Source organism: Herpailurus yagouaroundi, unplaced genomic scaffold (genome assembly GCF_014898765.1).
Source record: "Herpailurus yagouaroundi ecotype Mexico unplaced genomic scaffold, PumYag 100, whole genome shotgun sequence".
Taxonomy (NCBI): Eukaryota; Metazoa; Chordata; class Mammalia; order Carnivora; family Felidae; genus Herpailurus; species Herpailurus yagouaroundi.
The window spans coordinates 64424265-64435840 of record NW_024412391.1 but is presented as its reverse complement, the minus strand read 5'-3'; the positions used below and the strand labels follow the sequence as shown (position 1 = coordinate 64435840).

The window sequence follows — 11576 nt, the reverse complement described above, 5'->3', positions numbered from 1 at the left end:
GGATGAAAATAAGGGAATATTTGGTAGAGAAAATAGCGTGTATGTAGCACAGGTTGAGAAGTCAAAAGAGAAAAGAGGGCAATGAATGGAAAAAAGAAGCCAAGGGAGATGGGCTCTAAAGAACAGGTGGAGGTAAGACTATGTTGACAGGAGGCAAGAATGGCTGTAGAAACAGATTTATCTGTAAATGGGAGCAAGGGGGCAAAGGGAGTTCAAGCTTGTGACTACTTTGTTTTCTGTTTTCCCCCTCCTGAAGCAAGAAGTTGGGAGAAGGGCAAGGGGTACAAGGAAGTGTGTATTTATATAGATAGGTAGAGGGATAGGTAGAAAAGAGAACAAAACATTTACCTTCTATACATTTTTATTGATACCAAGATGAGGTAGGTGGCACTCTGGTGTGGATCTCTGGGTCTGATTTCCAAACACAGGAGGGGCTTTTCCTTTCATATTCATCTTATTTAAGTCTCTGCTTTCACAGTGAATAAATAATTCACAATTCAGAATATTCATAAGAGTGATAGAATTAAAAAGATTTTATTGATCTATAGCCAGCTCTAATGTGACCAGTGAATACCAACAGAATATAAGTCTGAAAATGCATATTTAAAACAATGAACAGTCAACTCTGCTGTGTACCAAACTCTGTGTAGACACACTTCATGCCCTCAAAAATTATAATTCATTCAGGGAGACAAACGCAGAATCTGTGATTGCAGATAAGCCAATAATGTTATTAAAATGCCATGGGATTAGAGAGAGGGAATAAAATCACAGAGAGAGATGAATAAACATATTTGAGTTAATATGTCTTCTTAAATTACTTCTATGTCATATGCTAGAGGGCCTTCCATGGAAAATCCTAGGTAGAAGGACACTCTTTCTATGTTTCCACCACTTCTGAGTGGACCTGAATAAACAGGTGTTACTGGTATTTTAATTTTTTTCTCTGTTCCATATTCCAGAGAGATTAGCTTGCCTTCAGCCTGACCAGTTAGACGATACAGGAGGTCTTTGACTTCTTTTTTTTTCCAAACGTCACCACTCTGCCCGAGAGAATTTATATTTTGTACTTTATTGAAGTATTGCTCTATCTCAGCCTTGTGAACAAGACTGTGGAGACCCTTCTTCTTCCCCAGATAAAAGAGTGTGCTTGCCTGCTTGGACCTGCACATGCTCCTGTACTGTCTCTTGAAGGTTCTGTTTAAGGATGAAACATACTTTTCCATTAGTTTGGAATCTTCATCTAGGTCTTGATTTTCTGGCCAGAACAGAAGGCAGGCCAAGAAATAAGGGTCTGGATATTGATGACTTAGTCCTATGACTTGCAACACTTCTCGGAGCTGTTTTTTCAGTGTGATAAGTGGTTGAATGGATTTGGAGTGGGGTTTTAGACAATTAAGAATAATGTTGGCTAAAATGAAATTTAGTTTCTCCTTTGCCAGGTGTTTAGTTGGGTTTTGCTTCAATAGGAAAAAATATTTGTTCACTATATTTTCCATATTCGTTGCAGCGTCTTTGTGATTTGGATTAAGATATTCCAGGAGTCCAGAAAACCTATCTGCTCTCAAAGCTTCTAAACCTTTCCTGCATTTCTCTTCTTGGAGAAACTGACTCTCTTTGCCCTGTAATGGACCAAAATCCGAATGGCAGAAAAGTTCCATGTATTTCCTGAAACAACGAGCGATTTTTTTCCTTAATGAGATTTCTACTATTTCTTTTTGGGTGTTCTTCATTTTCAAAAGAACAATATAATCATCAAGGAAGTCAAAACACCTTTTCAAATCTGATTGTAAATCTTGTAAGTAGGGTGTGAACTTGCTAAGAGCCAAATAATATTCACATTTTGGATTTATGGGAGTAAGTCCCTTTCCTGATAAAAATTCTACCAGAGCTTTTTTAGATAATTCATTTTCTTTGAGGAAATAGGGAGTGAGCTGGAGAATCTGAATAGTGTAAAGACCAACTTCGATTTCACCCAAGAAACCGGCTGTATTGTATGTGTCATATTTTCTTTGCAACTTCTGTGGTGCCCAGGCCTCTGTTTCATAGCCTTTCCTCTCAGTTTGCTCTTGGGATTTTTTGAAAGCTCTTGAGGCATTTTCAGCAGCTTCCAGGAGATATGTTAGATCATTAATAGTGATCAGATCATTAACACTAATATCCTTGGAGTTCTTCCTTTCATCCCACCACCATTTGATTTGACTTTTGTAGACTTGACCAAGTGTATCTGAGATATAGGAATTTTTAGATGCTCTCTTCTTGGCCTGATTTGCCCAATCCAGAGCAATATTAAAATTCTTTTCTTTAATGTAGAAATATCTTGCTAAGGCCTGACAAATGAATGCATTTTGTGGGAATCGAACACTCCCTGCCACCAAGACCTTTTCAATTTCTTCATTCTTTAAAGCTTCGATTAACGGGGCAAACAAAGTGTCTGTTTCATCTCCATACTCCTTGCGCTGTCTTGTAAGCAGAAGAGTTTGCACATCATGTTGAAATTTTTCTCTTCCTATTCCAGAAACATAGAATAAATTTTCATTTAAGATCTTCAATGCAATTTGACATTTAGTCAAGTTATAGCTTTCTTCTAGTTCTTTCAGACAGCAAATGGCAATCAAAGGATGAATGATGCGCACACCTGTGTATCTCCCAAAATCTGCAACTTCTGTGTTTATTAGAAGTGTAGAATAGGCTCCCATCTTATCCTCTAGGCTTTCAGGTTCCCAGGGTATACTAGTGTATATGATTCCCAAAAATATTTCACACTGTGACACTGAAATTGTAGAATCAGTAACATAAGAGTTGAGTAAAGCCAGGAAGGAGATGAGTTGTGCTTCCTTGCTGTCAACATTCTGTCCTTTTAGGATATTCTTGACTACCTTTTCTATGTACATTTCATTAAAATTGCTCTTCATGATCATGAAGGAATAAAAGTTTTCACAGTTCTTGTGTTGCTTTTCAATTTCTTCCAGTTTAGCCTCAAAAGCTCTTTGTTCCTTAGGAGAAAGTTGGTAGGTTAGTGCAACACTGTCTGCTAATTTTGCAGTCTCATCAGGATTCTGGGATCTCATGCAGTTGAGGATAATTACCAGTGTTTTTTCATATCTCAAGCCCTTCTCTGCTAAAATGGAATCGATGGCATTCTGTAGGACATAAACATTTTCCTGGTCTTCAAAATCATCTACAAGGAGAAGTACAGGAAAGTAGTCTTCATGGCTGGTTGCTTTATAGGTAATCAGTTTGGTCACTTGTTCTACAATTTCTGCAAAATCAGTTGTTTTGTTTTTTAACACAGCACATCTAAAGTTTTTCTTTAGGTCCCAGAGGACATTCATAGCTAACGTAGTACCCCCACAGCCTGGATGATGATAAAGATTGATAATTTTTGCAAATACTGGTTTAGGAGAGTCTGCCCAGCACTGTATGAGATCTTTAAGCTTTTCATAACTATCTCTTTTGACAAAAGCTGAAGAATAGTTTTCAGAAGAAAAATAGAAGTTCCACCAGGATACTTTGCCACCTCGATAAAAGTGTTCCTCTTTTGATGTCTTAAATTCTTGGAATTTAGGTTTATCTTTCTCTATGTCTGTGTCTTTACACTCATTTTCACAGAGGATTTCCAGTGCAGTCAAGATATCCTCTTCCTTTTTCTCTAAGATAACGGAAGAAAATCCATGGGAAGGCAAAAATCTTCTTGATGACTGAGTCACTGGTTTTAGTTTAATAATAGTACTGTTTATCAGTTCTAAATTTAAAGTGGAAATACTGTGGTTTGTTAATTCATCTGCCATTGTCAGTCTTGTTTGTAGCAGATCTTTCCATCGTTGATAAATCTGTGAGTTTACACAGATACACAATATATTTTCCATTCCTCTGAGAGCTTGATAGAAAGCACAGAAAGTTTCAATGAGGGGATCTCCTGGGCTTTCCACTGGAGAGAGTAATAGAAACACTACCAAAAATTTCCCTCTTGTCATTATATTTTCATCTGTGAGAAATAAAATCAACTTTCTGACTTCAGAAGCTCTTTCTCTATGCCATAAGTGTGGTTCTAGAGGCTTATGGCTCTCATTTTTCAAGTCTGATCTGCCATTGCAGAAGATCCAGCTGGGCTGCTGATAAAGATTTAAACTAGAAATTTTCTCCCTTATGTTATTTGTATTTTCTTCAAACTGATTTGGAAAGTGAAGATTTGCTACTCGGCTTTTTTTGTAAACTTTGGCCACCCCCTTGCTCACAGATTCAGGATCAAACTCCAACACAGCAAACCACTTCATTTCCTTTAGAAAATCTAAGTTATTTGTTTGGTTTGGATGGCATTTATTTGTTACAAGAATGTACCAGCTGTAATATGAATTATCCAGTGAGTCTCGGTTGCCTATGAGAAGTTTGATAAGCTTTTGTCCTTCACTCTCCTTCTTATTTGCCTTCACCTCATATTCTTCTTCAGCCTCTTTTCTAGATGCTGCTAGTGACTTTAAATTTTGTAAAAATGCTTTGTAAGCTATATCCCGTTGCTTAACATTGGCCAGGATATCCTTAGAGCTGGCCCCATCTCTCACAAACAGTGAAAGATCTTGGTTTGGTTTCCATGTTTCATTTTTACAGTTTTGCATCCTAATTAAGAAATACTTTTCTTCACACACAGAGTGTTTTGGAATAACATCTACTTCTATGACAAATCTGTCAGATGGTGTATTGTTCTGCAGTAGAACTTCCACAAACCTTGGTTCCCGAATGCACTTCTTGGCTTCATTGACCTCATCTTCAAAGTATTGTCTGATCGTTATATTGAAGTGGTCAATGAAGGCATCTTTACTGGTGACTTTCACACCAACAATTTGTCCATGGGGTTTGTTCTTAACTCCAAAATGGATGGTGCCATTGGTGCGTGAATTAATACAAGCTGCTGCAAATCGGAAGACTTCATTGCTAAATTTCATCTTAATGTCCTTTTCTGTGGCTGCTTCTGTATTTGTGAGGGCTTTGAACTCATGTATTGGGTCTATGAGATTGAGTGGGCCAGTTTCAGGTTGTAGAATACTATGTTCTATGTAACGTTGGCTGTTATGGAACTGATCAAAAGGATATGGCATACAAGTCAACTGTTCAGTTTCTAGCTTATCCTGATTTTGGTCTTCAGTGGTTGTTCCTCCATTTAATGCATCTTCTTTCGAAAGAATTGATTTTTGTTTTTTGGTATCTCTGATCTCTCTGAGATCATGATTAAAATTGGGTAACCCTGATTTTTCATCTTCCTTTTTTGTCTGTTGTGGCTTTTTTGGGTGTTCTTGTAGGGATGGTTTTGTATGATCTAATTGTCCAGAATCCTGATTGTCACTTTCAGGGTACCTATTATTCAATCTGTTATATGTACGTTTTATCAAAAGTGCCGGACCCCGTGGTAGCCCCATTTCTCTAAGGTCCATCTCAGTTAATTCCTGCAGGACTAATCCAGTTACTTCTTCATCGATCAGAATCTGCCCATATTTCTCATCAATCTTAAGGTCTTTGGTTACCCATTGTTTCACATGCTCTTTGGTCCAGTTGTTGGTCACTTCGGGTAGCTCTACTTTTTCACTCATTTCGAGCTTGCAGTTTTTTCCTTGGAAAAAGTAATACGATAAGCATTTTAGTATTATGCTTAACGATTGAAATTACATAGTCAATTATGTACATAATTTTACACAAACAACATATATAGAATATTGTTCAAGAACGACTCTTAAAACTAGTCGATACTGGGGCGCCTGGGTGGCTCAGTCAGTTCAGCGTCTGACTTCAGCTCAGGTCATGATCTCACAGTCTGTGGGTTCGAGCCCCGCGTCAGGCTCTGTGCTGACAGCTTAGAGCCTGGAGCCTGCTTCCGATCCTGTGCCTCCCTCTCTCTCTGCCCCTCCCCCACTCTCACTTTGTCTCACTCTGTCTCTCAAAAGTAAATAAATATAAAAAAAAAATTAAAAAAAAAAACTAGTCGATACTAATGTTTTGTAGTCCCAATTAGTGCCCTTGTTTCCTAGGTGATTATAATTATTATCATTAAATGAGCAGTTGCTTCCAACTAGGGTCACATACACCTTTATCCATATAGTAATTATCCCTTTTAGGTTTAATTTGGTGAAAGTTGGGTTTTTGTAACTGTTTTTTGATTTTTTTTTTAATTTATATTTGACAGAGACAGAGTGTGAGTGGGTGAGGGGTGGAGAGAGGGAAGGGAAGTCACAGAATCTGAAGCAGGCTCCAGGCTTGGAGCTATCAGCACAGAGCCTGACGGAGGGCCAGAACCCATGAACCACAAGATCATGACCTGAGCTTAAGTTGGAAGCTCACCTGACAGCCACCTAGGTACAACAAGGGTTTTTGTAATTTAAAACCAGAATTTTAAGTAACAAGACATTGATTCCCATAGCTGAATATTGCAAATAAACTTTAAATATAAAACCAGATAAGTGGAGGTGGGTTGGGGAACAGAAAACTCCTTTCTCAACTAGGAAGATGGCCATCTTTGTTACATAGCAATGAAGCAATCAGCTACCTCATCACCTACTGTCTTTTGGAACTCAAGCTATTAGGCCACCAAGACAAAAAGAGATGTGGTAGCAAAATGTTAGGGAAGTCAATTTGCTTGGCTAATTCTTGTGGCTCTCAGAGATACCAAAAGAATTAGCTGTATTTCAAACTGGTCTGGCCTGACTGAAATTAGATAAGAAAAATAGTATGAGTTTTTAACTTTGTTAAAACGATTTCAGCCTATGAGGCAACATTTTTCCAGATATATCTCCTGAGACAAGGGAAACAAAAGCAAAAATAAACTATTGGGACTCCATCAAAATAAAAACTTCTGTACAACAAAGGAAACAATCAATAAAACTAAAAAACAACCTACTGAATGGGAGGAGATATTTGCAAATTACATACCTGATAATGGGTTCATATCCAAAATATAAAGAACTTATATGGGTCATTACAAACAACAACAACAAATAATCCAATTAAAAATGGAGAGAAGACATGAATAGACATTTTGCCAAAGAAGATATACAGATGGCCAACAGACATATAAAAAGATGCTCATCATCACTTATCATCAGGGAACTACAAATAAAAACTGCAATAAGAAAGGAGAGGAAGATGGCAGCGGAGTAGGAGGACCCTAGATTTATTATGACTCATGAACACAAGTAGTTAACTATCAAATCATCCTAAATATCCCAGAAATTGACCCCAAACAGCAGAATATACATTCTTTCAAGTGCTCACAGTACATCCTCTAGAATAGGTCACATATTAGGTCACAAAATAGGCCTCAACAAATACAAAAAGATTGAACTCATACTACATACTTTTTCTGACCATGACACTATGAAACTAGAAGTCAACCACAAGATAAAAATTGGAAAGATCACAAATACATGGCAGTTAAACAACATGCTAGTAAACAATGAATGGGTCAACCAGGAAATCAAAAAAGGAATTAAAAAATGCATGGAAACAAATGAAAATGAAATCTCAAACAGTCTTTGGGATGCAGCAAAAGTGGTCCTAAGAGGGAAGTATATACAATACAGGCTTGCCTCAAAAGCAAGAAAAATCTCAAATAAACAGCCTAACTTTACACCTAAAGCAGCTAGAAATAGAACAACAACAACAACAAAAAAGCCTAAAGCTGGCAGAAGGAAGGAAATAATAAAGATTAGAGCAGAAATAAATGATATATAAACTTAAAAAACAATAGAACAGATCAATGAAAGCAGGAGCTGGTTCTTTGAAAAAAAATAATACAATTAATAAAATAAACCTCTAGCCAGACTTATCAAAAAGAGAAAGGACCCAAATTATTCACCATGATCAAATCGGATTTATTCCTGGGTTGCCAAGTGGTTCAATATTTTCAAATCAATCAATGTGATATGCCACCTTAATAAAATAATGGATAAGAACCATATTATCATTTCAATATATGCAAAAAAAGAGTTGACAAGCTACAACATCCATTCATGATAAAAACCTCAACAAAGTAGGTCTAGAGGGAACATACTTCAACACAATAAAGACCATATATGAAAAACCCACAGCTAATATCATCCTCAATGGGGAAAAATTGAGAGCCTTTCCTCTACAGTCAGGAACAAGATGGGGATATCCACTATCACTACTGTTATTTAACATATTACTGGAAGTCCTAGCAACAGGACTTAGACAACACAAAGAAATAAAAGGCATCCAAAGAAAGAAGTAAGACTTTCACTATTTGCATATGACATGATACTCTATACATAAAACCTGAAAGACTTCACCAAAGAAAAATGCTAGAACTGATAAATGAATTCACTAGAGTTGCAGAATACAAAATCAATGTACAAAAATATGTTGCATTTCTATACAGCAATAATGAAGCCACAAGAAGAGAAAATCAATCCCATTTTTAAAAAAAATTTTTTTTTTCAACATTTATTTATTTTTGGGACAGAGAGAGACAGAGCATGAACGGGGGAGGGGCAGAGAGAGAGGGAGACACAGAATCGGAAACAGGCTCCAGGCTCTGAGCCATCAGCCCAGAGCCCGACGCGGGGCTCGAACTCCCGGACCGCGAGATCGTGACCTGGCTGAAGTCGGACGCTTAACCGACTGCGCCACCCAGGCGCCCCAATCAATCCCATTTTTAATTGCACCAAAAACAATAAGATACCTGGGAATAAACCTAACCAAACAGGTGAAAAAAACCTGTACTTTGAAGAATTTAAAGCACTAATGAAAGAAATTGAAGGTGATGCAAAAAAAAAAAAAAAAAAAAAGGAAAGACATTCCATGCTCATGGACTGGAAGAACAAATATTATTAAAATGTCCATGTAACCCAAAGCAATCTACACATTTAATACAATCCCTATCAAAATACCAACAACATTTTTTCACAGAATTAGAACAAATAATCCTAAAATTTGTATGGAACTGGGGTGCCTGGTGCTCAGTTGGAAAATCTGAAATTTTCAATCTCAGTTGAAAATCCAACTCTTGATATTGGCTCAGGTCATGATCCCTAGATTGTGGGATTGAGCCCCATGTTGGGCTCCATGCTGAGCATGGAGCCTGCTTGAGATTCATTCTCTCTCTCTGCCCCACTCCCCCAGTTGCATTCTCTTTCTCTCTAAAATTAAAAAAAAATTTTTTTTGTGTGTGGAACCACAAAAGACCTCGAATAGCCAAAGCAACCTTGAAAAAGAAAAAGCAAAGCTGGAGGCATAACAATTCTGGACTTCAAGTTATATTAGAAAGCTGTAGTAATCAAAACAGTGTGGTACTGGCACAAAAATAGATATGTAGATCAGTGGAACGGAATAGAAAACCCAGAAATAAACCCATAATTATATGGTCAGTTAATCTTCAAAAACACCCAGTAAAGAATATCCAATGGGAAAAAGTCTCTTCAACAAATGGTGTTGGTAAAACTGGACAGCCACATGCAAGAGAATGAAACTGGACCTCTTTTTGCACCAAGCAAAAATAAATTCAAAATGGATTAAAGACCTAAAGGTGAAACCTGAAACCATAAAAATCCTGGAGGAAAACACATGCAGTAACTTCTTTGACATCGGCCATAGCAACTTCTTTCTATATATGCCTCCTGAGGCAAGGGAAACAAAAGCAAATATAAACTATTGGGACTTCATCAAAATAAAAAGCTTCTGTATGGCAAAGGAAACGATCAACAAAACTAAAAGGCAACATATGGAATGGGAGAAGATATTTGCAAGTGACATCTTATAAAAGGTTAGTATCCAAAATCTATAAAGAGCTATATAGACTCAACACCACAAAAGTGAATAATCTAATTAAAATGGGCAGAAGACACGATAGACATTTTTCCAAAGAAGACGTTCCAGATGGCCAACAGACATATGAAAAGATGCTCAACATCATTGATAATCAGGAGATACAAATCAAAACTGCAATGAGATTTCCCCTCACACCTGTCAGAATGGCTAAAATTAACAACACAAGAAACAATAGGTATTGGTGAGCATGTGGAGACACAGGAACCATCTTGCACTATTGGTGGGAATGCAAATTGGTGCAGCCACTTTGGATTACAGTATGGATGTTTCTCAGAAAGTTAAAAATAGAATTACTCTACAATCCAGCAATTGCACTCCTAGGTATTTACTCAAAGAATACAAAAATACTAACTCAAAGGAATATATGTACCTCAATATTTATAGCAGCTTTATCTACAATAGCCAAACTATGGAAACAGCTCAAGTATATATCAAATGATGAATGGATAAAGAAGTGGTAAATATACAATGAAATATTACTCAGCCATAAAAAAATGAAATCTTTCCATTTGTAACAATGTGGATGGAGCTAGGGAGTATTATGCTAAGCTAAATAAGTCAGTCAGAGAAAGACAAATACCATATGATTTCACTTTGCCTTCAGTCTGCAGGACATACCTAGTCCTGAGCCAATTAGCAGAACTATGAGCTACTGGCACAATGAACATTATAAACATATTTCATATGATCGATTCCATTCACTTTACAGTGTAGATCCAAGAGGTCTTTGAGGTTCCATAAGAATTAGTGCACATATCGCAACCAGAAATAAATATCATTTGTTTATTCACTCGACAAATTTTTATTGAGCACCTGTTAGGCATCATGCTCAAGAAAAATAGTGGTAACCAAAACAGATGTGAAGTTTTTTCATAGTACTTATAATCCAATGGAGCAAATTTAAAAAAGAAAAAAAAAGCAACACACATACATTCAAAACAGTTTATAATAATAAATTGTGATCGTGCTTTGTGTAAGACTCAATAACGGGCAAAGGACTGGGATCTGTGAGGAGGGGAGGAATGTCACTATGAGGAAAGTGGGGACATTGGACAGGTGAAGTTAAAGTGGGGCTTCTGGAGTAGGGTGGGAGGCAGGTAGAGGGAACAAGTCTGGGGGGCAGAGTGAAGGGAGTAAGGCATAGTCTACCTGGTAGGACTTCCAAAGTCCTATCTACAGGGTCCAAGGAGATGGGTGTGGTGGTGCTCCGCAGTGGGCTGTCCGTGCTCCTGCTCCCAGATCCAGGTACTGGGTCTGCCAAAGAGAATTCCAGAGCAAAGGGAATTACTGACCAGGAGATGACTCCACATACCCCAGAACCTGGATCCTCCTGCTTCCTCTGCAGAGGTCCTAAGTGTCATTTCAGATAAGCTGAAGGGAGGGGTCCTGCCTTACCTGTTTACAAGCACTATATGCGGAATAGTAGAAGCGGTTATTAGTAAATATAATCCTAATGAAAGATTTTTTGAGGTCACTTTGGAGAAAAGTTTGAATAAAAAATGACTACTGTATTATTTTTAAATATTTATTTATTTATTTATTTATTTATTTATTTATTTATTTTTAAATTTTTTTTTTCAACGTTTATTTATTTTTGGGACAGAGAGAGACAGAGCATGAACAGGGGAGGGGCAGAGAGAGAGGGAGACACAGAATCGGAAACAGGCTCCAGGCTCTGAGCCATCAGCCCAGAGCCCGACGCGGGGCTCGAACTCACGGACCGCGAGATCGTGACCTGGCTG

The 11576-nt window shown here is 37.5% G+C and overlaps 1 protein-coding gene across 2 annotated transcripts in view; it reads right to left on the bottom strand.

Moving 5' to 3' along the window:
• Positions 1-505: 505 nt before the first annotated feature.
• The window catches only part of SAMD9L (sterile alpha motif domain containing 9 like), a 20010-nt gene continuing 8939 nt past the window's right edge, over positions 506-11576 (bottom strand). For both annotated transcript variants that reach the window (XM_040472679.1, XM_040472680.1), the window contains 2 exons: positions 10984-11088; positions 506-5605 (listed from right to left, as the gene is read on the bottom strand). In XM_040472679.1, the coding sequence (XP_040328613.1) occupies positions 813-5585 (4773 nt within the window). In that variant the 5' untranslated portion in view covers positions 5586-5605; positions 10984-11088 and the 3' untranslated portion in view covers positions 506-812. The remainder of the gene's footprint in view (positions 5606-10983; positions 11089-11576) is intronic.